This window comes from Citrus clementina, unplaced genomic scaffold, assembly GCF_000493195.1.
Source record: "Citrus clementina cultivar Clemenules unplaced genomic scaffold, Citrus_clementina_v1.0 scaffold_7, whole genome shotgun sequence".
Classification (NCBI taxonomy): domain Eukaryota; kingdom Viridiplantae; phylum Streptophyta; class Magnoliopsida; order Sapindales; family Rutaceae; genus Citrus; species Citrus x clementina.
In genome coordinates this window covers 6,509,596-6,535,625 of record NW_006262075.1, presented here as the reverse complement: position 1 = coordinate 6,535,625, position 26,030 = coordinate 6,509,596, and the positions used below count along the sequence as shown (strand labels likewise).

Sequence of the window (26,030 nt, the reverse complement as noted above, 5' to 3'; positions counted from 1 at the left end):
TATTTGTTGTATAACATGTTTGTAACTCAAAAACTATTAAATTCTCATCATTTGTTGTCTGTAAAATATATTTCTTCATTACAATTTTAACATTACATCGCAAATTTAATTAAAATGTTTTCAAGGTTGTTATCGGGTTCGTTGGTAGTGTTAGCGTCATACGCCCAAAATATTATTACCCGGTGAGACTTTTAGCTTTGCGTGAAAAGACGGTTAAATCATATTCTAATATAATGTCTATATTCAAATTAAGGAAGAAAAATAATAATTATTATTATTATAACGAGGAGGAAGGAATTTGGAAATAGCAAAAATAGTAAGTCGTGGCAATAGCAAAACGAAAACCAATGAATGACCATGAGATGACCAATTTTTTTATTAACGCAAAATACAAAGTTGCCCGAGATCTCTTAAATATTCATCTCGTCTCCATTTTCTCTGTGAAACAAACACGAAAATGAACAAACCTAAGAAACTCTGCACAAAAACAATGAAAATACTTGTCTTCACTCTCCTTTTCATCTCCTCCGCCCACTCTTTCTACCTTCCCGGCGTTGCTCCTCGTGATTTTCAAAGAGTAAACACACACTCTCTCTCTCTCTCTCTCCCCCCCCCCCTCTGATCCCCCAACACGCCACCTTTCTTTTTTACTTTTACTTCTCGTATCTTTTTTGCTTTTCTTGTTTTAGTTTTCTATTTCTTGTTTTTGCTGTTATTTTTTTTCTGGGTGTTTTTGTTTCATGTCTTGCTGTTATGTTTGTTTGTGTTTTCTTCTGTTTTGTATTTGACTTCTCGCTGTTGAGTTGGATCTAGGGTTCTTGATGTTTGATCTGATGTTTGTTTTTGTCTTTTGCTTTGGATCTGGATTTCTTTGATGGGATTAATGTCAAATATTGAGCTTGACTTAGTCTACGGTGCAAGTTTTCTTTTTTATGTGTCATGGATGCTGTTACGTTAGCTTACCGATTAAAGAGATGAGATGGTGTAATCTGTGGACTTGTTTGGTGTAATATTTATTATGGGTTTTATTTTATTGAAGTTCAAAATAATACGACTAACATAAATATGTGAAAAGAAAATACTTGTCTTGTGCCAAAGCATTGTGTAGCTCATTTTCTATACATATATGTTAGGTCTTAGTGGTATTGCTTGATCTTCAATAATTTTGGAGTGATGATTTGGGTTATCTGTTAATAAGTGTTTTGTAGTAGAAGTGTAACATTAGGAAGTGACATTTTCTCTAGGATATGCTTATGGTGTTTTATTGTGTGCATTGAGTGGTTTCATTTGTGATTCACTCTTATTTTCCAAGTGAGAGTTCAATTATGATGTAACTGTTGTTGACTGTTTGAGTTTTTAATAATCGCTCACCATGGTAGAACTCCATTTTGTGACTATGCCAATCTTTTGAAATGAAAATGAAATAAGAAAACTATTTGTTTCCAACAGATGATTGATCCATTACGAGATCCAATATATCATGCAAGAGTTCCTAAATCTGTATATAGATGTAACATGCTGTTATATGGGCTTATCTGCTCAATTTGTCAGACTGTTTGATTATAAACACTTTTCATTTCCTTATCACAAACCTAATATTATCTGTTCTAGGAATATTTCAAGGTGTTCGTGTGTACTTATATGGTATGTTCTGGCTTTGATGATGAGCTACTTCTCTATTGTTTATCCCATGCTTTTCTGCTTTGAACAGCACGATCCACTAAATGTCAAAGTGAACAAACTATCATCTACAAAGACTCAACTGCCATATGACTACTACTTCTTGAAGTACTGTAAGCCTGCAAAGATTGTGAACAGTGCAGAAAATTTGGGGGAGGTTCTTCGTGGTGACAGAATTGAAAATTCTGTGTATGAAGTGAGCATCTGTACCTTTTCCCTATATTCTTTAGTTGTATCTTACATACAACTGAATTGATAGAAACAGCTTTGCATATTGTTGCCTTTATTCTTTTTACTTTCTTTTCTGTGGTTCTAAGTTTATGATTTATATGCCAGTTCGAAATGAGGGAGGATCTGTCATGTAAAGTAGCCTGTCGAGTAAAAGTTGATGCTGAATCTGCAAAAAATTTTAAAGAAAAAATTGATGATGAATACCGAGTTAATTTGTAAGTGTTGGCCATCCTTTGTGTGGTGTATCCTTGTTATGTTTTTACTATTTTTCTCTTTAGGTGAAAAGTCATTTGTTACATAGATAAGTTGATCTGTTTCGTATTGACATTGAAAGCTCTATGATGGATTTGCAGGATTCTTGACAACCTTCCAGTTGCTGTTCTCAGACAAAGAAGAGATGGAAGTCAGTCTACGACATATGAACATGGTTTTCGTGTTGGATTCAAAGGAAATTATCAAGGGGTATGCTTCAATAATCAAATGCTATTGTGGAAGTGTTTGTATTTATAAGTAACCATTTACTTGGTTTTGCAGAGCAAAGAAGAGAAATACTTTATCAATAACCACTTGAGCTTCAGAGTCATGTACCACAAGGATCGTGAGACTGATTCTGCACGAATTGTGGGGTTTGAGGTTACTCCAAACAGGTTTTTTACTGATTCTGAACATGTTTACATGTTATGCTATTTAGAAAACTAGGGTTACTTGGCATGAACTTGGATTCTGTGGCTGGTTATTCATCTCATTTGTTTTTTAATCAAAATCTTGTAAACAGTATCAATCATGAATACAAGGAGTGGTCTGAAAAGAACCCTCAGGTGACTACATGCAACAAAGACACCAAAAATTTAGTTCAGGGTACTGCTATTCCACAAGAAGTTGACAAAGATAAGGAGATTGTGTTTACGTATGATGTTACCTTCAAGGTAGTCTTTTAGAACACTTTGTTTCAATAATTCCTTCTACCAATTGCAGAGTTAATTCTAACTTGCTCTGGCTTATTTTTTCAGGAAAGTGATATAAAATGGGCTTCTCGTTGGGATACATACCTACTCATGAATGATGATCAGATCCACTGGTTCTCCATCATAAACTCACTGATGATTGTCTTATTCCTTTCTGGCATGGTGGCCATGATCATGATGAGAACTCTATACAGAGATATTGCGAATTATAATCAGTTGGAAACCCAAGAAGAGGCTCAGGAAGAGACAGGATGGAAACTTGTTCACGGAGATGTCTTCAGGGCACCAACCAATGCTGGTTTGCTGTGTGTTTATGTTGGTACAGGGGTTCAGATTTTTGGGATGACACTGGTAACAATGATATTTGCATTGCTGGGTTTCCTATCTCCATCCAACCGAGGGGGGCTTATGACTGCTATGGTTCTTCTGTGGGTTTTCATGGGCTTATTTGCTGGTTACGCCTCAGCTCGTTTGTATAAGATGTTCAAAGGCACAGAGTGGAAGAGAAATACCTTAAAAACTGCATTTATGTTTCCAGGAATACTTTTTGCAGTCTTCTTTGTGCTAAATGCCTTAATTTGGGGAGAACAATCGTCTGGGGCGGTACCGTTTGGGACAATGTTTGCTCTTGTTTTCCTATGGTTTGGCATTTCAGTGCCCTTGGTCTTTGTGGGTAGTTACTTGGGCTTCAAAAAGCCAGCCATTGAAGATCCCGTTAAGACAAACAAAATTCCTAGGCAGATACCAGAGCAGGCATGGTACATGACACCAGTATTCTCCATACTCATTGGAGGCATTCTTCCATTTGGGGCTGTCTTCATCGAGCTCTTCTTCATCTTGACATCTATATGGCTGAACCAGTTCTATTACATCTTTGGCTTCCTTTTTATCGTGTTTGTTATACTACTAATCACTTGCGCAGAGATAACAATAGTGCTCTGCTACTTTCAGTTGTGTAGTGAGGACTACCATTGGTGGTGGAGATCTTACCTGACTGCTGGCTCCTCTGCTCTGTACCTTTTTCTCTACTCAATTTTCTACTTCTTCACCAAGTTGGAAATTACAAAGCTGGTTTCGGGCATCCTTTACTTTGGGTACATGGTAATTGTTTCGTATGCTTTCTTTGTCTTGACGGGGACAATTGGCTTTTACGCATGCTTCTGGTTTGTACGCAAGATCTATTCCTCCGTGAAAATTGACTAATCTGGATATTTTGAAGATCCTTGGACAAGTAGTAGATGAAGCAAAGAGTCTGAACCATATTGACTGTATCTGCAGATTTACACCATGGGAAGTTTATTTCCCATTTTCCTGAAAACCGTTTTTTATTTTGAAATAGAGTAGGGATGAGCAATGTGCATGTGTTCTTATGTTTACACTACAAAAATCAAACGTGTACTTCCATTAGTTTCTATGCAAGAAGTTTAGATTGTCTTCTGCTTATGCTTATCTGATTTTCACCATTAAAATCATGAATTCTGAAGTATTCTGTGTTATCGATTTTTTAATTAGTAGTCCCTTGAAACTTAAAAGATCTGTCATTCAAGTTTTCTACAACTCTTCTCTTGATATTTGAGCACCAGTCCATGTGCTTCCACTGGAATCTGAAGATTGTAGACATCAGCGACAGCTTGCATTATAAAAATATACTTCGGATTTTGAAGTCTCAGTTCCATTTCTTTTATGTCAAATTGGGTTCATTGGAATTGCTGTGATTTAATTTGAGCTCTCTCCTGATATATTAAAGATTTAACTATTGTTTTAAAAAACTCTCTTTTGAATAACATGCCGGTATATTGCTTGCTGTTAAAGCATTTGCTAGAGTGGGTTCATTTCTCCAAGTTGTCAAAACGCCTTAAAATAAGTAAATGCACTTTTGGAGAAAATTTTATGAATGGAACAATTATAATTATCAAACCAGTTAAAAACTGTAGGCAAGTGCTTGTGTTAGCTCTCACAAAAAACAATTTCCATCATTGCAGTCACTTTTTAGCTTTCAATGCTTCGATAACTGCAGAAAAATCCTCATCACTAAGGCCATGAGATTTTGCCACTTTATAAAGTTCATTTGCAGCTGCTGCAATTGGAGTAGACTGAGAAACAGATTCTGCTAATCCTAAAGCAAGCCTCAGGTCCTGCAACAGTCAAACATTGTGAGAGATATATATGATAGCATATGTCGGTGACAGTGAAGAAGTTGGCAGTGCAGGGAAAATTAAAAACCTTCTGCTGATGCTTCAAGGGAAATGCTGTAGGATAAAGTGATTCAATCATTGATGGCCCTTTGAGTGAGTACATTGGGGCACTGATAGCACCTTGTGAGACCACCTGCAATATCAGCAACATATGCTTTTGTTAGATCTCCAAAATATGTTTTAAGATATGAATAAATATGCTTATTGAAGCAATTTTTCATTATAAGTGATCAATAGATTTCTTCTGGATAAAGCTGTTTCTCCAAATTTCAGTACAGCTCCCCAAAATTAAGATATTTTCGCCTTCTGAAAAATCTATTTCTACTAAACATCACAAAGCCATTTCAGTTCAGAAAATAGACAGCTAGCAATTATGTCCTGTTGAGTTAGTGGAAAGGCTACACTCTGCTTTCAGTCCACCAAAAAAAAAAAAAAAATTCATGATTTGGGGCATAACCTCAACTAGCACATTTGGGTCAAGTCCTACTTTCTCGCTAAGAAGCAACCCTTCAGAAAAAGTTGCCATCATACTGCAAGTTGCCAAAAGAAAAAGATTGAAGAAACATCGTCACTGTATTGATCAGAAAATCCACAAATTCAAGCGTTAAAAATGAGTAAGAAAATGTGCAGGACCTTCCCATGATCATGTTGACAACTAGTTTCATAGCAGCACCGTTTCCAACATCACCAAGGTAAAACCTTGACTGTATAAAGGATCAAGTAAGAAACACATATGTAACTTTATTTTTCAAAGAAAAAAATAAAATAAAAGAGAAAAATTTTGACAAGCAAAAACAAACTACCTTCCCCATGATGTCTAAGAGTGGAGCAACTGTATTGTAGAGAGACTTGTCACCTGAAAGATTAAAGCAAAAGACTCGATTTTCGTATTGGATTTCTTCACCAACAAAAGAACATAGTAAGTGATGACATTGAAAACTGGTTACCTGCAGCAAGAAATATTAATTGTCCATCTTCTGCCGGTTTTTTAGAACCAGAAACTGGAGCCTACATAACAAATGCTGAGGCTTAAAGAAAAGTCGTCTCATTTATCATATCATTGAAGCATGCATAATTGACAGAATGTACTATCAGTGTGAGGTTAAGAAATTGAACATTAATCATCACTTTACCTCCAAAAATGATGCCCCAGTGGCTTTGATATGCCCATTAATCAATTTAGAAGTGTCCCCATCAACTGTTGAAACATCCACATACCTGTCAATGCTCATATATGGTCACATTGCTTCTTCAGATCAAACTTACCAAGGCCAAGTTTAAATTTTGGAAAATAAATGATTGACTTTTAGTTCATAGTAATCTAATATATCAATATTGTTTTGAGAAGTATACTCATAAACATGAATTTGAACCACAACAAAAGAGTACCCAAAAAATAACAATAAGTGTTAATTCTATGCTGCAGTAAGATGGTAACCGTCAGTAAAGTATGTCAAGTAGCAGAAGCGGCTGATAGAGTTTCTTAATGGATTGGAGGATGTTCTGATTGACATCTTTTGAAAAATGGTAGTCAGTTTTAGCTGAAAAGAGTGAAAAAAAAAAGAAAAAAAAAGAAGAAGCTAATTATAGGTAATAAATAGATATGCAAAGTGAAAGCAATTTCTCCTAGAAAAGTTAGAAGCCTGCGGTATGGTCTTAAGAGTACTAATAGCAAAAATTGTAAACATTATATTCATAAGAGAACAAAATAAGGAAGATGTACCCTTTTCCAGGACCCATTCCACTTGCAGCTCCATGCTTCCCACATGCAACATCCATCTGACATAAAGCAACAATAAGTTGCCATGCATATCTAACAGATTAGCAACCAAAAACATTAACTGGCCAAAAAAAAAAAAGGAAACAATTAAAAGAAACATACGCACTGCACTTTCAGGATCAGCAAGCATGGCAAATGTGACATCACAAGATGCAGCTACTTCATCCGGAGAGGGTTGATATCTGCATCGAGAATAATAGAATGCATTGTTTGGAGTTTTCATATTTGAATCTTCTACAAAGATGGTTTCTTCAAAGCTCTGAAGAATTTCTGCAGCTAATGGTCATTTAACAAAACACACCGATATATATACATGAACGATGAACATATATTACCACATATAGTTTAGCATGCTGTTAAAACCTTAATTTTAATATGATCCCCACTCTGAAAACAAGCTGAATTCAGGCCATGATTTTGAAGTACTTACTTTGCACCTAAGCTGATGAGAGGATCACATTTGCTTTTGGTCCGATTCCAAACTGTCACATCACATCTACACAACGGCAATCATTGGTTAAAGTTAGAAAGTATTCGCATCCAAATGACTCAAAAATAATTTAGAAAAGTACCGTTTTCTCACTTGAGCACAACTAAATTACAAAATGCTGCTTAAAACAAATCTATAGTGCTTTATGATATGCTATAAGGTCTGCTGCAAATTCATATGCTATCAACAGAAATGGAATCATACCCAGCTTTTAAGAGATTTTGTGCCATTGGAGTACCCATAATTCCCATACCTAGAAATCCAATCCGACCCGGCAACTCATCTGCTGCAAATTCAAATTGAGACTCAGCTTAGTGAGAATTATTACAGCCCACAAATTCATTTAAACAAAGTTCATGTTTTCATTCCTTGAGATTCTTGTTCCAACCTCAATACTCAATTCAAAATGGTATAAGGTGCATGACATGAAGAAATATAAAGATAAGAAAGAAAGAAAGAAACTAAAATTGCCCATCAGAGAATTAACAGTACAGATTACAAAAATAATTATCGTGAATTAAGAAATACATATATCATCATTGATATTAAAGATAACCTTCAGCAGAAACACCGGTTGCCTGAGAAGAGAAAACCTTAAACGACAGAGGAAACAAAGGTTTCGTGGGTAAAGAATTGATGGGTTTTTGTCTGAAATAGCTGGGAAGCTGAGGGCAGAAGCTTGAGCACACTGACATGGCAGGCGTTGATGATGATAAGAAACGGTGAGAGTAACTGCTCTTAACCAACAAAGTCATCACTGGAGAGGCCTTTTCAATTAACAGTATGTATATAAGCTCGCGTTTCCATGCAAATTGTTTTGTCTGCTTATATTTGGATAAAGAAACTTCTTCCATGTACAGATCGTTCATTAGTTAATCACATCAACGTCATGCCGTATTCTATTTAAATTTGGTATGCCATGTCGTTCACAACTTCGTCACATAGATTCCAGTTGTAAAAGTTTTACTATGACATGACGTTTATTAATTTTGCAAATAGATGACATATCGTATTATATTTAGATTTAAATTACGCATGACATTTCCATTTATAATTTTGCCATTGTTTACATATCTACCTAAAGAAAAAGATGCAAGTCCCACATGCACTTCCCATCGACCATATTTGAGATTAATCATATTTAACTGCTGAATAGATTTTTTTTTTTCTTTTTAAAGAATGATTACAATACTATGACGCCTGTTGCAATGCTTCATCCTGACTCTTTGAGCTTAACAATTTGCTGTGAATGTGATCATTTATAGAAAAGCATTCAACAATACACGCAAAATGAGCTTTCTCAGAATTTAGTTCTGCAGATGTTTAATTCAATAGATTGTTTTGGTCAAACATGGTTGGTCATTTATGACATGAGAGAAGAAAGCTAGGCTGCTTAAGTTGTAATGATGGCTTATAATGATACCTTAGGAATAAAGCTAGGCTTTAATTTAAGTTAGTTCAATGCATTTTCCATCTTTACCATAGCCAAAAATGAAAATAAAACGAATGTGAACCACAATTGATTATGTCACCAGGATTCCTTACCTTAAATCATTCACTCTTAACGAAAAGTCACTAACCGAGAAGAAAATGCCCATAAAATGAAAACCACATGCATAAGCAAGAATAGAAACAAACATGAGGGCTGATGCTCCGACAAATTGTGCTTTGTGCAAGCTTCAAAAAATTAACTATGCCAAATTCCATTTTACATATTCTGTAATTCTAAATATACCACCAGAAAGGATAAGAACATAGCTTCAGTCGTTAACTCTTTCAAGCTACATTGCCATGGCAAATTTTTTATATGATTCTGATACAAAAGCATGCATGCTGTATGTCGGAAGCTATGTAAAAAGATGGAAGGGTACTAAACCGACTTCTAGATGGTTAGTAACTATAAAAGCCAAAATTCAGCAGAACATAATACGACATCAACGTTCATCATGCGCCGGATTGACTAGCTTCCTCTGCAAAAACCTGGAAAAAAACATTGAGAAGGAAATGTTATGGCCATAAGTTTCATCCACAAGCAACAAAAGGAAAAAGAGATGGTGACTAACTTTGGGTAATGAACATACATACTACAATAGGGATTCCAGTAACACAGTTAGGTACAAGTCATCATCTTGTGCACATTCTTGATTTCCAATTTTTCTGCCTGTAGAGGAAAATGCAAAAGCAAGGTAGTTTGATGAGCAGTGGGAAAAAAAAAATGTATGAAGCTAGGCATTTGAGAGGGACAACAAACCAAAATGAATCCTTCTTTTCCTGTGCTAATAGTTCCTCAAAGGATATGTCAGCAAATTCATCTGTTTCAGTGTTTTCCAGTGGCTTGCTAGACTTGGTCTTCAGCTCCATGTCAGCACAAACTTCGAACATCTTTAATGAGAGACAAAGATAGTCAGAATCATAAGATTAAAATGAGAAAGTGAACCTTGACATAACAGGCAAAAGAAAACACATTCTTTCAGTCTTTTCTGCAGAGTATCTGAGTGCGAGAAAAATAGAATTTTCTTTTTAATCAGTTGATGAGGGAAAAGCTGAGTTCTTGCCAAAATTCTCCAGTTTGACAAAAGAAGAAGGCAATTTAAAGAATAATGGAAGCCAATCCAATTTTCAGTTTATCAACCTTAAGAAAGTGGAAAGAAATATGCAAATAATTGCCTAGTGTTTCCCAAACAAGTCTTCCCTTTTTCATCAAATGTTACTAAAAACTAACCAACAAAAAATCTATAATTTGTCACATCTCTCTCAAGAAGTGTTGAAGGTGTAATACAACTGAAGAGATTATTCATCTTTGGAGCTCATAAGTCTGGCAAGTAAAAAATACGGAAGCATTCTATATGTCAAGATTAAGAATAACCAATATTTATTGAGTTGCATAGCTCCTACAGGCAGCATTCTGAAAGACTAAAAAGCAAATGCAAGCAGACAGAGTCTATATCCAATGATTCCAATTAAGTATGCTCTTTTTCTAAGAGTTTGAGTTGATACCTTCTTGCAAGCTGGTGAAAGTCGAAGCTGGTCTTGGAGCCAATTATAAACATATACATCCTCCTCTAATCTCCTCTGTTGCTTCTCTAGATTGTATATCTAAAGGGTTCATGCAGTAATCTCCTTTTAGAAGTGACCACGATTTATGACAAAAGCTACTCCATTCCACAAGAATATCAAATAATTCCACAAATCACCTGTTGTCGAAGGCGGTCAATAGAAGATCTGTCGGCCTTGCTCAGCAACGCCTTTTTTATGCTAAACTTACGCTTGATGGTCTCGGACCTGTGATAAAATTGAAGACTAGCTAAGTTACAATCATCTTGATGAATTGAGGGAGTGAAACTAAGATGTGCTAAGACTACTTAAGAGATCAGAAATGACTGAAAAACTACAACACAAGACATGGGAATTAGTGGTTAAAATGAAGCTTCCAAAGCAAATCAAGTTGTTTTGAGGGGTCAAGTAGGAAAGTGAAAAGCACATAAAGCATTGTCAGTCTGAAACTAATTGGAACGATTAGGTGCTACTCATAGTATCAAAAGCACTATGCATAAGTTACAGACTATGAAAATGCATAAAACAATAGCCATTCTATGAATATGAAGAAGTAGCAAATAATTAGAACTAGAGAAAGACATGCTGAATTATGTAAATGATAATGAGCATTCAAGTAAATACAAAATTGGCTTTTCAAAAAATCATGTGTAAAACTTACTTGTCCTCTAGCTCTTCTCTGGCCTGAGCCAAGCACTTGGTAAATTCTCCAACCTGAATCATGAGGCACATAAGGATTAATAATTTAAGTTCCGGCTGTATAGATTAGATATAAAAAGCCAAAGTTTAATTCTCCAAAAGACACACATCTTAAATATGCCAGCATTTTTATATTATATAATATCCAATAAAAATAAATATTAGCTTTAACTCAACCCGACCAATTGCACTGGAAAATTCAGTCAAACTGCACACTGAGCAAGCTGGCACAAGCTAAGCTGCATGGTTTAGCTTAATGCTATTTCCTCTGCCAAGAATAAATAAACAATACAAAAAGGATGCGCATTACATCTTAATAACAAGTGACCATCCCTTTTTCTAAACATAGTAAAAACTTTTTGAGCTCATCCTTTGTTAACATGTATTCCTAGCTTTATATGAATAAGTTTTAAAGCAACACAATGGTTATAAGGAAATTCATTTATAGTTTGTCATTCACTAGCCAAAGGTCCTATGATGTTAGCCGCAAGATGTTCCCACTTTTTTCAATGAGAAACGGCTTCTGGACTGAAAAGTCCACGTGAACTAACACGCACAAAACATAAAATAGAGGAGAAGACAAAACAACATAAAAAGGAGTGAAACAAGATACCAGAACAAGAGAACCGACAGAGCAAGTATCACCAACATGAAATGCCAACTTCAAAAAAATTAAAACTCTCACAAACACCAACAAGATGAAGATAATGCTATAATGTTTTCTAGCATACTAGGGTTCTTGGATAACCGCACGCGTTGCTTAGCCATTTAACTCGTTCAGATCAAGACCTCAGTATCAATCACATAATGCTTTTTTTGAAATGATAAATTTCACGCACACTTTTTATTGCAGTAAGGTTTTCTCTTGGACACCCCTAATTGCACTGCAGAAGGTAAAAAGTATAAATTCATATCATGTGCCATTGCAGAACAATGTGAGTTTGTAACCATCTCATCAAAAGACAAAAACCAAAATGAAAAAAAACAAAATGATGTTCAATATGAACAAGGAATCATCGATATGCTCTCCAAATTGCATAAACAAGATTAAAGCTCTCCTCAATCAACAACCAAGTTAAGATTACTTCACAAACCAATGCAAGCAATGAAACAAAACCACATTTCTAAAATTACACCAAAGCCTCACTTGCCTAAACTAAAAAACTACAAGGTTTTCATTAAAAAAAAAAAACAAAACTTGTGTGTAAATTTACCAAAAAAGAAAAACCAACCTGGGCAAGTGTCAACTCATTGCTTTCACAGCTCTGCACAAGTTGATGATAGAGTTCCTTAATCTTCCTCTGTGTGGCGCTACCCATTGATGTTAGCGGGCACAAACAACCCAGCTCCGGCATCCCCGAATTCTCTCTTCCGCCTCCATTTTCTTCTCCCAAAACAACCTCCTGGCCGTTCAACTGCGCCCTCTTCTTCTTCCCTTTCTTCTTCTTCTTCCTCACTCTCTTCTCCTCCTCCTCCTCCTCCTCCTCCTCCAGCACCACCAGCACCCGACCCGTCGCACATCCGTCAACAGTCTCCTGACGCGACCCGACCTCGCCCGCCGGCACCGAACCGGATTCAGCCGCCCCCCTCTCTTGACCCGAACCGGTTTGCTCTTCCTCTGGTTTCATGGGAGGCTCATGACGACCCGACCCGTTTGAATTCGGATCCTGAGGGGCGTTCGCACTCAGCAAACGGTCCCATTTGGCGGATTTAGAGGGCAGGATCTCGAGCAAAAGGGTTTGGGGCAAATGGGTCGGGTCGGCATGAGCATTCTGATTTTGATGGAGAGTATTATCATTATTGTTGTTGTTGTTGTTATCGTTATTGGTATTAGTATTAGTGTGAGTAGTGTTAGAATTAGCCGACAAAGAACCCTTCAACACGTTGGCATAATTCTCCAACTCCTGCAAACGCTTAATCTTCTTGTAGGTCAAAAACAGAGTGACGGTGAAGAAAATTGTCAAGAAGAAGAAGGATATAACCAAAAGCATAAACAACATGAGATTGTTCTCGTCCATTTTTTTTTTTTTTTTTACTTTCTCTTTGGGCAAAAAAAAAAACCACAAATTAATAATATAAGAGAAGACAGATAAGAAATATCTTTTAAAAAAAAAAAGAAAAAAGAAAAAATTATTATTATCACATGATATGATGAAAGAGAAGACGATGAACAGAGAATAGAGTTTTAGTGATGGGTTTCGGTTCCTCGTACTGGGCTGTGGGTTTGCTTTATGAAGCTTCTGTGACAATTGCAAATTTGTTTTTTGTTTTTTGTTTTTTTTTTCCTGTATTATTATTATTATTATTATTATTATTATTATTATTAATATGATGTTAATTTCTATGGAGTTTATTTAGCTTTGTGAGATTTTGTGAGCAAGGGGTGGGGGGAGATCTGAATGAAAGATGTGGAGATTTCGTGTTCGCTTAGTTTTAGTCATTGGGGGTGGCCATGATTTTGGTTTTATTTCTTTTTTTTTTTTAATTTCCTATATTATGTTTTTAATGCATAAGAATGTGACTTGTAGGATGACATGCTGTGTACTCTTCAATTTGGACACTATCAAATAATAATATCTTTGATTTTATGATCGTCTAAAGGTGACTAAACTATAAAATGTGGTACACATAAGATATTATAATCAAACTCAAAATAAATTTTAATATTTCTTTATTTACAACATCGTCCATGTGTCTATCTAGAAAAATTATTGTCATCATTGTAAAAAATAAAAAATAAAAAAACTTACCTCTATGATTTTTTCTTATTTAAAAAAAAAATAAAGGGTGGGTAAAGTCCAAATAATTTTTTTTTTTTTTTTTACTCTTTATTACCCACAACTCAAACCCGGCCGTTAGGTGCTACAAGTTTAATGTTGTTACCAACCAACCACGCTCCCGAGGGCATAGCCCTATAATTGTTTGAAAAAGAACGTTAAATAAAATTACATGACTTTTATAACGGTTAATTTTGATCTATATTGTAAGCTTTTACTAAATCGATGAATAAATTATGGGATACATATATCTCTTATAATAATTATTATTATTATAAACGGACTATTAATTTTGTTTTTTAAGATTTTTCATCAGATAAATTGTACAAAGAGTTTGTATATCTGCATACCTGAAACATATTTTCAAATTCAATTCCAAACTCTCTTTAAGGTGTTCTTGCAACAATATTAAGAACAAAAAAAAAAGGTTTATTTTAACAAAATTACTTATGAAACAAAATGAGTAAAGGAGTGAACGACAGTACAGTGGGTTTGATACATTGGATACATAATATGTATAATAACTATAGATAGATTAGTATTAAATAGTTAGGCTTAGTATGTTAGTTCAGATAAAATACAAAAACTACTGAAAAAAAAAAATTAAACGATTCAATGTACTCAATCGGAAAAGTTTGATTTTTAACACAATACGACAAGACGTAAGCGACTAGAAAAAGTTAGTGAGTCGCGTTCAATCAAAATGGTATTACCAGTAGATAACGTACACAAGTTGGTTATTTTACCTCCTTTAATAGAAAGATTACACATGTGATAAGTCGGCTTTCGTACCTTTTCAATTTATTTAATTACCATCAACACCATTAATTGTTAAGACTGAAATGTCAATAATAAGGAAAAAGGTCATTAAAATATACGTAGAATTTATTCGGTTTTTGACCTTTTTGTAATTGAGTACGCTAAGCCGGCGTGTTATTAATGTTTTTATCATCTTTATTTTAGATTTTTAGTACAAAGTCAGAGGTTCCGGTCGACCCACGATGAGACACACACCACGGGCTAATGTGATGAATTCCGAAAAGTCGTGAGTCTAAGCAGAAATAATAAAAAAAGTCTACCAAAATTATATCATATGCATTACAACAACGTCGTTAGGACCAAAAGAAGTTCCTAAATGGAGAAGGTTCTGGATGTTACGAGGAGTCTCCATCAATTAGTCAAAAAGTTCAAATTCTAATCCTCGAATAAGGTTTAAATTTCTGTTGCAAACTTATGGTCACACTGGTGCTCTCCCTCATTTAGTCAATCGTTTTTACAAGTCAGATTAAGAGTCAATTTGGGATTGCGGAGGTTATAAAATAAATTATTTATACTGTATAAATGAAATAAATTATTGAATAAAAAAATAGTTTGGTATTTAATAAACTGTGCTATTGCGGTTGCCGTAAGTTTGAAAAGTTGAATATATGCGTTTAGTAAATTTTATTACAAAAGTACTATTCTACTATATAATGACCAAAATAAATAAATAAATATAGATTAAACTTCCAAAGTCATAGTTATGAAATAAAAATATGAACTTACTCGATCAAAACTAGAGAGAACATATGTGGTTATAACGGTAATATGATAATTGATGATTTTTATATAAGAGTTTATAGATAAGTAAGATACAATTGTCTTTTTATTTAAATATAGGGTTATAATAGAAATTTTTAAAAGTTGTGGTAACTTATTCAATAAGCTGCTTATAAAAAGTAATCCACTATCTGCTTTTTAAAGCAGCTAACGAAATAGAGAAAATTATGAAATAAGCTACTTTTACAAAATTTACCAAACATTATTTTTAATCAAAAATTATGAAATAAACAACTTATTGCATTTCAACTGCACTCCCAAATTAACCCTAAATATGCAGCATTATAGTTAATACATAAACAAAATTGATATTATCCAACTATGTTGATCTCATATTTTCAAGCGAATGGTGTTATACATCTTAAATTTTTTGAATAGCCTCAATGATGATTAAAGTGTGTGCAGTTAATGTATTTTTTTGAAACGGCTTCATAAATTTTTCCTCCTATTTAATATTTTCTACTTCAAATGGAAGTTGATCCCATGCGCGCACACACACACAAAATTATGTATTCATGTATAATTTATACTTATTTTTAGTATAAATGCAAAACCCAAATCGAACTAGTCAATTAAATCAACATCACCATATTGTATCATAACTTGGGACGAGTTTAGTAATGCAATAACTTTTAAAATAATTGTTTTTGGTAGTAGAAATGATTAACTGTAAAGATAATCACTTAAATGTTTGGTGAATTATTTTTAAAGCACGTGAGTTTTAAAAGTAGTAGTATGCGTTTAGTAAATCTTAATGTTAAACTGCTGTAAAAATGTAAATAACTAAAATGAACATAAAATTGAATTAAAAATTGTTTGCACACATATATAAACATGTATATTTAATACATTTTTTTAATGTGTATATATAATAATAGATAGCTAAAATAAATTTTGAGTTTTTTATATTGTTATCCCCATATAATTAGTATTAGTAATAATATATTTAATTTAGTAATTTTGTTATTCCTAATTGAATAAAGGGTAATCTTAGATTTTTATAATATATGTGAGAATATATATAGAATTGAATCAAGTATAAAACTTATTTTCAAAATCAGATTTTGGAAAACTTTTCTTTTCCTTCTTTTCAAAATCTGCAATAAAATGACGTGATTTTACAAAAAATCATTTTTAAAATAATTTATCAAACAATGAAATTAATTTTTATACATCCAAAATCATTTTTAAGTCCCCATAGAAGTCATCCCAAAGGAACCTTTAGTATGCCATCTATACATCATTAATTCCAAAAATTTTTAAACAAAAAAAGTTACAGTCGTGCCTTTATACATCTTAACCAATAACTCTTTTTGGTACCAAGATAAGGTTGCGTTTTAGAAACCTCATTCATTTATTTCCATTTTCTTTTTTTTTAACTAATTCATTTCCTAAAACATACATTAATTCATCTAAGAAATATTACCTGCAATATTTATACTGTCAGATGGATTTTAGAAATCAAGATTGATCCGCGCGACCACAGTACGTACACGGGCAAAATTGTTTTAGTCCAAGTCTGGGTTCATTTAATTTTTTTAAAAAAAATTGTTTTAGTCCTAATTGACATTATGATAGTCCCATTTAAACCAAAAAAAAAAAAAAAAAGATCCCCGAAGAAGTAAATTTAGGTTCCCCAATTTCTTCTTAAACAAGCTCATGATGCTCTTTTAATCTGAAAATTAACTTGAATTTGGTTTGATCTTTGTGTTTGAACGGCAGGTGATGAAAATCAGTTTTTAAAAAAATGTCGAATATAAGTCATCACTTATCAATGAGTCTATTATTCACAATTTCTGTTCTCTTATAAAGAAAATATACGGAAAGGCTAGTACGAGTAAATGATCCGAATCCTTCAGGAAAAATTCTTGTCATAAGGACAAATATTAGCTTCTAATTATAACTAAAAATAACTTTTCAATCCCATGAGCACTTAAGAGCATCTCCAAAAGCCTCTATAAATTTTACTCTTCAAATACTTATTTGCTTACCTATGTGGCAAATAGAAGGGTGAAAAAATATGATATTCTCCAAAAGACTCTTCAAATAGAAATAAGTTAATATTATTTTAATCAAATAATTATTTTTTTAAAGGAAAAGTCAATAGTAATTAAAGCACTTCTCTCTCTTTCTTCAATGAAAAGTAATAAAATATAAATTGAAGAGGGAGAAATCAACTCTCCAAATTTAAAGAGAGAGAATCATTTCTTATTTGAAAAATCTTAATTGGAATGTCTTTTGGAGCCTTAAATATTGAGGTGGCTCTTCAAATAATTAATAAAATCTTATTTGAAGAATCTTTTGGTGATGCTCTAACATAAAGGGTAAGCAAATTGTCACTTCATCTGCCAATTTCCATTTGTAGGTAGGCATTCCTCGCTTTTGCAATTTTAGGACACAGCAAGGTTGCTGTACGTAAATTTGCTGTCAGGCAACATGTATTTGCTTTTTCTTTTTCCTTTTATTTTATAAGATTCCCACGTGTTCTTTTTGGATTTGTTTCTAATGACAACATTATCAGACCAATAAAGGTAAGTAAAATATATATATATATTCCAGAACAGTGCATGGGAAGATCTTGTAACACAAAGTCAAACTAACCATTCAAGTGTTTTGAAAGAATTTGTTAGTGTTGCTGCACATGGTCACCCCTACAAGCACTTTCCAGCTAATCATATTTTAAGTGGCATTTTATTCCAAACTTATTATTCTTATCCATGGGACGTGCCATCAATCAATGCTGCCAATCCAAGTTATGGACTTATGGCACAAAGCTAGCAATGGAACACAGCTTGAGCTTGCTTGATATTATTGACTTCTCAAACCTTTCATACGGGTTACAGCACAGCAATGAAAAAGAATTGCTTCCAAGGATATTACAAGAGTACAAAGAATACTAAAATTGTTGGAAACCAGAGGAATACTAAAATTGTTGGAAACCAGAGGCTTTCCATCTTCTAAAACTGAATCATCAGCACATGGACTGATCAGGTTGAATCATCTCGATGTGCTTCTTTGGATTTCCCTTCCATCTCTTCACACATAGTCATATGATATGCAGTGAAACAAATAAACAAAGCTAGTGTATATACATGTAGCGCATCCTCAATCATTTTTTCCAGAAGCTATAAGGGCTTTCAACCACGTGGTGTGTTGCATATCTGTACAACTTCACCTGGGAAGAAGCCGAATCAAATGGTTGGAGTGATCTAGAAGCCGAAAAATACTATACTGCAACAAAAAATCAGATGACAGGCATGAAGAAATGGGACCTCCTTTGTTCCATTTCTTTCACCCTGGACGTTGCAGGTCTATCAGCCGCAAATGGCCTCCACAGCAAGTTGCTTCATGATGCTGGGGCATGGATCTCCACCAAACATTTCAGGTGCCACAGTTACCGTGCACATGTTCTGCCCAACGCATAGCTGCAAGAATAAAGCCATACATTAATATTTAAGGTGGAAAGAAGCTGAGAAGACAAATGGATTATACACTAAAAATGCATACCCTTTGGAAAGCATCATAAGAGTGAAAAGCGTGACAGCTTCCCTGACGGTAGCTTCCACAAACACCTTCTGGTGTTCCAAAGCTAGCAAACTTAATTGATTTAATTTTCTGCCCAGGGCCACACATCAAATGAGCTTTGGGCCTCAAGGGTTTGTTGACTTTGCCAGAGGCATGCAGCTGCCAATTGATAAGGGTTGGCTGCCACTCATACATATAAGCACATACACTGTCTATTTCTCTTCTAACCAAAGAAATTCCATTAGGATTGCCACCCCATTCTTCAAATACAACCAACAAGTTTCCTGTTGGTTTTAGCCACGACCTAGGAACATGGTACCTGAAATTGTGGGCTAATTTGTCAAGAAATCCAGAACGATATGAAATAGGCTCTAAAACAAAGTGGTTTTGGCTTACCATCTTTGAGAGGCCTCTCCACAGTTGCTTAAGCATTTCTTCTCAGTATATGTTCCCGTATAACTACAATAACCGCAAGAACCAGATGCCTTGTAAGCAGGCCAGTGACGTCCGATACTCTGTCCATTTACCCATACTTGGCCTTTGCCCATACTGCCCATATCTAGAGCCAGTGGAGCATTTCCAGCTGGAGCACTGAAAGTAGTCTGAAAACAGACAGTAAGGATGTCAATTAAAAACTTGACAGTCTTCACAAGTTACACTTGTTTTGAGGATAAGTACATAGTTAGCCACCCATATCTTCAACATGATCAATTAAGGAAAATCAGAACATACTTTTAATGGAACAAAACATCTTGATATATGTTTAAAAAACAGCAGTCATAATAATCATACATGCCTCGAGGAAACCCCAGGTAATAAGTAAGGGAATTCATATTCAATGGCTTTGAATCTCGTAGAAATAAGAAAATTGGTTTGGCTGAGATTTTAAGCTACTCACTCTGTACCAAGTCAATGGCTGCCTCTGGGCCACTAAAGATCCTTCTGCCCACTCAACAGAGGAACCGCCACTGAGAGAATGAAGATTCAACTTTTCTCCTTCAAGCCCAACCTGATTTAGAAGACAAACTTCTATCAATATCCAAAATGTCAGGGAAACAAGAAAACCATACTTTAATGGCTGAAGACAGACCTTGTAAGTCCATTTCTGCCATGACAAGTCTCTCCTCCCTTCATTGAGACCATTCAGAGTAACTGGGCCGAGAACACCAGCGTTCCATGTCTCAAAATGGGGACCAACATTCTGAGCTCAAAAGCACAAGCAGCAGCAAGAATAGTTAAAATCAAAACTGTCATGGATGTTGTAGATAGAACATAAAAGATACAAAAGAGCGAGAGACAAAGAGAGATATACCGGTAGACCAACAGCGATGCTCAGAAGTGCAATTTTGTTAATTCCAGCTCTCATATTAACACCTTCAGTAAAGGTCAGTTTTGGGAATTCTAAACTCCCATAGGCAGTCCCTGCTAAAAAAAAGAACATTTAGGACACAGGAATGTGGAGCAATTGAGCTAGTAACAAGCACCGCAAGAAATAGAATTAATCTACATGATGTTGTCTGGAATAGAGATCAAGGAAGAATCAGTTAGGACTTAAACTTCTATAGTGTCGTAAATTACTAGGTGCAGTAGAAATTTAATCATGTTCTGACCTGCTAGTTGACCGTTGACAAAAACATGCAAAGCATGGCCAGCTGACATGACAGTAAGGACTGGATAATTTCCACTCCTCAAAAATCCTTCACTTGGGTCAATCTTAACACTGCGATGGAAGAGAAAGTGCATAACAATGAGAAAATTAATTATAAAATGAGAAGTTGTAAGCAAATTTGAGTTGTGAACTCACAAAAAAAAATAAAATTGAGAAAGGTACTCACTCTGTCATGTACCACAAATAATCAGTGGCATCTCTTGTTGTATTTATCTGCTCCAGCAACCCAGACATTGTGAATGAACTGTCACCGTATGCAGACGGCACTTCATTGAATGCTTGCCAAGAGAATCCTCCATGAATAGGAACAGGAGTCATCTTCATCTGTGTGCTTTGGTGACCAACCTGTACAAACAATTGTTTTCAATGTCTACACCTAGTTCCCATGTTTCCCAGAGGAGAAAAATTCAAACACGTAAGCTTTGCTAAACAAAACACTGAAACTATTAAATTTAAGTCTTTTCTCACCCTTGCAGTGTTGTAGACAGTGTTCTTGCAGTCAGGCAGAATGCTGATAGACCATGGAGGCAAATTGTAATGCTGATTCCCAAAAGCCACTTTTGCAAAGGTTCTTTGATTGTAGTTTGCAAGGAATGCAGCACAAGCAGACTTTGATTTGAATACATGAGCCTGTATTAAAATGAATATAGGAGAAATGTTAACTCTAGAAAATGGTGAAATAAAATAAACTTAAAAAAGCACAAGTGAGTTTTACCTCCTGATAGTTTCCAAGTGGCATCACAGTGGGATTTCCTGATACTAAAGCTGGTTCACACAGCTTTATTGCTCTATGCAAATCTTTCAAATGGCCCCATTTTGGTTGCCTCAACAGTCCTGCATAGAGAATGAAATAGAGTGATTTCTTGCATGTGCAAATCATTTTAATCAGTACAGAAGCCACTATCCAAGTATGGTTCGAAATTATCCAAAGAAAGATTAAAGCAATTTTTATTAAATGTGGAGACGGGAATACAATTAATAGCATAATACTTTTAAGCGTCATTAATAAAGACAATATTACTCTTTCTGAAGATATAATGACAGAAGATTTGTAGTCGACTAACTAAAGGACCCGCCAAATTACATGATATGTCCACATCCAATACCTTTTCTGTTAGGATATTATAAAATGTTTTCACACAAAAAATGTTTATACGATGAAGAAAATGACATCCATAACAAAAGTGTCTGGACAAAGACTATAAATATGCAAAATCTCATATACAAATATTCACTTTGCTGGATCTGAAGAGACATAATTTTTTAGGATTTAGGTTCTATAGCAGACATTGGCAACTCCATGCACATATCATGGCATGGAAGGAAGAAAGAAAGTTATGGATGTAATGAACAATAAGTTCTACTCTAGGCAAAGTGGTACTGTGGCAGTACCCTTTCACTCTGATATGGTTAATAAAGTTCGATTATATTTAGGCCACATCTTTATTCATAAAATATTTCCTTCTGTTAACTGGAGGCTATAGATCTTGTGCTTACGGTGTAGACTACTCAGAATGGAATGCAAATGATGTATTGAGAAACTTTTAGGAAAAAGAAGTACAGAGTCATTAATGCCCTTCACATACCATATTCATCTAGAGGGGCATCATAGTCATAGCTTGTAGCAATGAAAGGACCACCAGCAGTTCGGCCGAAATTTGTTCCCCCGTGATACTGGAATTTCAGAAAACAAATGTAAAGAACTTTGTTGATTAATCCAAAGATGTAGCAGCTTGGTAAAACTCAGAAACAAACTTACCATGTAATAGTTAATGAATGACCCCCCTTTTTGAATAAACTTTGCAACTGAGAAAGCCAAGTCCTCAACTGGCCGATGAGGAACAGGACCTCCAAATTCAGTATACCTTCAGGGAAAATGGAAAATAATGGGATTAATATCCCAAAAAGATCTCAGAGTTATAATTAGGATGCAGCTCTTGGATAAGAAGAACTGGACAGAAAGGAATCCCAGGAAAAGGCAGCCAGCAAGTAAATTACCAGCCAGTCCAGGCTTCTGTCCACATCTTGGGTTTATAAGCCTTGTTTGGGGAAAAGTAATCGCAGTAGAAACCATTGCAGGTGTTTATCTGTTGAATATAAAACATGGAGTTAAGAAAAACAATCAAACACCCAAGTCAAAAGCATAAATCACTAGGCACTATAAGAAAATGATAAGACTTGAGACACTATTGACTTCTAACCATATAAAAATGATTTTAAATAATTGGGTTACAGATATTTCACTTCTTTTATATCTCCAACACAAATATTATTATATTATTGTTGTTGTTGTTTACCTCCACTACTGACTGATGGAAGCTGTTACTGGCGTGACTTAATTAATAGGAAGACATGTTCATGAATCTATCAGAACAAAACTTCAGAGGCCAAATAGAAAAAAAAATACAGACAAATATAACAGATATATGAGTGAGAAAGAGCAAAGCTGATCCATGTGCGGCAAAGAATAATAATTGATTATGACCATGACCAACAATCAGACAACACATTATAAACTAGCAACCCACTAAAGATGAGGGAACATAACATGAGAACCATCAACAATGAATATTGAACATGACAAATAAGTGGTAAAAAGACATTGCTAGAGGAAAAAAAAAGGCAGGAGATACTTACAAGAGGATCCGGTGCGTCATCTTGCTTGCACATGATCCACGGGACACCAGTGTCAAGACCCACAGCCATCTTAGCTGCCCACCGGGTGTACGAGCGGCCAGGTGCACCAATTTCATACTCCATGGGTCCATATTCATTCTCAATCTGTAACAAGAGTGATAGAGAAAGATACTTTTCTTAGTTTACTACCTTATTCTATCAAATAAAGTACAAAACTGAGAAATCATCATGCAACTTATTTATTAAAAAAGCAAGCTTGAAGGCTACTCAATGGTTAATGGAAAGATTGAAATGTCATAATCTAATTACCTGTGATAGAATTATTGGACCACCTTGAGACTCAAATAATCTCTCGGCTTTCATCATATCCACAATCTTCTTAGTAAATTTGTGCATTTCAGCCTTCAGAACAACAAAATATTAGAAGTGAAACTTCAATTAGAATCAAAGCTATAAAATACATCAATGAAACTGAAAACAGTATGAAATACATAAATAATCTTAAAAGTGGCTAACCTTAAAAGGTCCATTATTTGTTCTGAAATTGATACCTGGAATGTACTTGAGCCAAACAGGAAAACCCCTGAAAATAATAAAGGAAAGTTTTGCTTGAAATTCCAAAAGGCTCACGGAAAAATAGTGTCTTTTTAGAAACTACATTGCTGTAAGTATTACCCAAAGTTCCACTCAGCACAAACGTAAGGACCAATCCTGAGATTAACATAAAGGCCTGCTTGCTTAACCAGCTTGATAAACTTCACCAGATCATAATTCCCCTCAAAATAATACTAAAACCAATTTAAAAAGAAAAAGAAAATTAGCAAAATATATTCAATAATTTAATTAAAAGAACAAAAAAAAAAAAACAAGAAGGTGCCATTTCCCATTACTTTTCCAGGTGAAGGCTCATGGCCATTCCAAAATACATATGTCTGTATCACATCCAAGCCTCCATCTTTCGCTTTCTGTATAAGATCTGGCCACATCTGCAACAAGACCAAAACAGAAAAAAATCCCACGAATCAGAAGTAAAAATAAACAACAAAACACTCATTTACATAAACAAAAGCATGTGTATTTAAAAAAAAAAAATTGCAGCATCCCAAATGGAGAGAGGCTTAATGGGAGTTAAAAACAGGAAATTTTGAGAAAATAAAATATCCCCATGAAGCACATTCTGAAGTGACTAAAGATTACCTCAGGAGAGCTTCTGGGATAGTGAATGGATCCAGAGATAAGGATTCTTCTTTTGCCATTAATGGCGATAGCCTTAGAGTCATAAGACACAGAGCCCTCAACTTCAACAGGAGCAAAAAGCCCCGAACAACCCAGCAAGAGAATGAACAGCACATTACACATTCCAAGCTGCTTGTTCATGCCCATGACGGTTAAAAAAATAAAAAATCAACAAAAAATGGATTTTTGAATGAATGAATGAAGTAAAAACCAGTCTTTGGTGTTTGGCTACAACAAAGCAAGGACCTTTTTGTTATTCTCACACACTTTATTCTGTGCTTCTTTAGAGAGAGAGAGAAGCAAAGAGCGAGCTAGCTAGCTAGCTGTTAGTGTCTCTGTCTTTTTCTCTTTTTATCTTTTTATTGGTTTGTTCTTCCCTACCGAGAGAAAAATGGGGTGTTGAGCTTTCACACTCTGCTTGTAATAATAAATGTGGCCAGTGTTGCACAGTGCTGTGTGGTGTTTTTCTGATTTATTTTTGCTGCCGAAATGAAGTGCTTTATGGCTGCTTTTAAACACTAAAATACGGAGGGTCCGAAAGCGAACGTGGGGCCTGCATGGAAGAACTTTGGGGCCCACCTGGGAGGCTCGGCCACACAACTCTGACTCTGACGCGGAGTTTCAATCTAACGAGTTTAATTTGATTTTAATTATTTTAGAGAATTATTTTTGCTTAATTATTTGGCTTTCGTAATATTTTCTACGAAAAACATTTTTTAAAAAATAGAGAGAGAGAGAGAGAGAGAGAGATACAGGGGTAAATCTCTGTTTGGCTGTTTGGTAAAAACTGGGACATTTTTCTCAAAAGCGCTTTCTTCTGCTTTAAAAAACACAAAGATTCTCAACTCAATCCCGATACGGTCGGGGGTACCGGTTCCTAATTTATCGGCCAACAAATGCACGCCGCATCATAGCGCGTGAAAGGGGAAAGATTAAAATCGCAAAAGGCCAAAAAGTTGAAAATAACGTCACCATTTTCTTTTCATTTTAACTTTATTTCCCTTTTACGGCTGTAACATAATTTAAAATATAAAAAAAGGGAATCCAGTTAACAAAATTTGATTCGATATTATTCTATTAACACGTGCGATTGAAGCGCGTGCGGTGCAACTTTCAAAATAAACAAATTCTAACAAAAGGTTAATAATTATGAGAAATGAAAGATGAAAGATCATGTACGTACGGTAATCCAACAACATTAATGAATAAGTACTGTTAATTGCGTCTCCGTTGGTGCCTTTTAACTCATTAACGAAAATCATTTGACTTGGTTTACAAAACAATATATATCCAATTATCTCTTCTATCAAAATCGAGAATATGTATAATGTGTATGAATTGGTATTTCTTCCGCATTTGAATCATAACCCTATTTTTATCCATAACTAGTAATAGAATTATTTTTTTCTTTTCATGATTTCTTAGACATTATCGTACGAGAACCAAAAAAAAGTGTCAATTAATTTCCTCAGCGTGGAATTACCAAGTTTAGT

General features: G+C 34.8%; 4 protein-coding genes across 9 annotated transcripts; 1 reads left to right on the top strand and 3 right to left on the bottom strand.

Moving 5' to 3' along the window:
• The first annotated feature begins 360 nt into the window (after positions 1-360).
• LOC18037804 (transmembrane 9 superfamily member 7) lies at positions 361-4,314 on the top strand. The gene is made up of 7 exons (XM_006426478.2): positions 361-577; positions 1,712-1,876; positions 2,017-2,126; positions 2,265-2,373; positions 2,446-2,558; positions 2,687-2,837; positions 2,922-4,314. Exons 1-7 carry the CDS (start codon positions 458-460, stop codon positions 4,077-4,079), a joined length of 1,926 nt encoding a protein of 641 aa, XP_006426541.1. The 5' UTR covers positions 361-457; the 3' UTR covers positions 4,080-4,314.
• Positions 4,315-4,422: 108 nt separating this feature from the next.
• On the bottom strand, positions 4,423-8,210 carry LOC18037803 (glyoxylate/succinic semialdehyde reductase 2, chloroplastic). 3 transcript variants are annotated; one of them, XM_006426474.2, is made up of 12 exons: positions 7,898-8,210; positions 7,546-7,627; positions 7,282-7,347; positions 6,958-7,033; positions 6,795-6,850; positions 6,205-6,289; positions 6,019-6,079; positions 5,875-5,927; positions 5,705-5,775; positions 5,529-5,601; positions 5,100-5,204; positions 4,423-5,011 (listed from the first exon to the last, which is right to left on the bottom strand). In XM_006426474.2, exons 1-12 carry the CDS (start codon positions 8,208-8,210, stop codon positions 4,859-4,861), a joined length of 1,194 nt encoding a protein of 397 aa, XP_006426537.2. In that variant the 3' UTR covers positions 4,423-4,858. The 3 variants fall into 3 exon arrangements, with proteins under 3 accessions (XP_006426537.2, XP_006426538.2, XP_024036606.1); XM_006426475.2 differs by having other exon boundaries at positions 7,546-7,624; XM_024180838.1 differs by having other exon boundaries at positions 4,858-5,204.
• Positions 8,211-8,987: 777 nt separating this feature from the next.
• On the bottom strand, positions 8,988-13,469 carry LOC18036886 (probable basic-leucine zipper transcription factor E). 3 transcript variants are annotated; one of them, XR_002904709.1, is made up of 7 exons: positions 12,327-13,469; positions 11,057-11,109; positions 10,536-10,623; positions 10,339-10,437; positions 9,593-9,723; positions 9,405-9,502; positions 8,988-9,321 (listed from the first exon to the last, which is right to left on the bottom strand). XR_002904709.1 is itself a non-coding variant. In XM_024181343.1 (7 exons), exons 1-6 carry the CDS (start codon positions 13,110-13,112, stop codon positions 9,466-9,468), a joined length of 1,194 nt encoding a protein of 397 aa, XP_024037111.1. In that variant the 5' UTR covers positions 13,113-13,469; the 3' UTR covers positions 8,988-9,321; positions 9,427-9,465. The 3 variants fall into 3 exon arrangements, 2 of the variants coding, with proteins under 2 accessions (XP_024037111.1, XP_006426536.1); XM_024181343.1 differs by having other exon boundaries at positions 9,427-9,502; XM_006426473.2 differs by having other exon boundaries at positions 9,423-9,502; positions 12,327-13,468.
• A 4,776-nt stretch (positions 13,470-18,245) lies between these two features.
• Positions 18,246-25,035, bottom strand: LOC18037093 (beta-galactosidase 1). Of its 2 annotated transcripts, none has more exons than XM_006426471.2 (19): positions 24,499-25,035; positions 24,192-24,287; positions 23,977-24,089; positions 23,818-23,884; positions 23,611-23,703; positions 23,302-23,445; positions 22,663-22,751; positions 22,424-22,529; positions 22,251-22,338; positions 21,380-21,498; positions 21,133-21,294; positions 20,831-21,009; positions 20,606-20,715; positions 20,308-20,420; positions 20,086-20,196; positions 19,894-20,004; positions 19,392-19,597; positions 18,978-19,314; positions 18,246-18,895 (listed from the first exon to the last, which is right to left on the bottom strand). In XM_006426471.2, the coding sequence occupies exons 1-19, from the start codon at positions 24,682-24,684 to the stop codon at positions 18,785-18,787; spliced, it is 2,541 nt and encodes an 846-aa protein (XP_006426534.1). In that variant the 5' UTR covers positions 24,685-25,035; the 3' UTR covers positions 18,246-18,784. The 2 variants fall into 2 exon arrangements, with proteins under 2 accessions (XP_006426534.1, XP_006426535.1); XM_006426472.2 differs by having other exon boundaries at positions 20,308-20,417.
• Between the last annotated feature and the right edge of the window lie 995 nt (positions 25,036-26,030).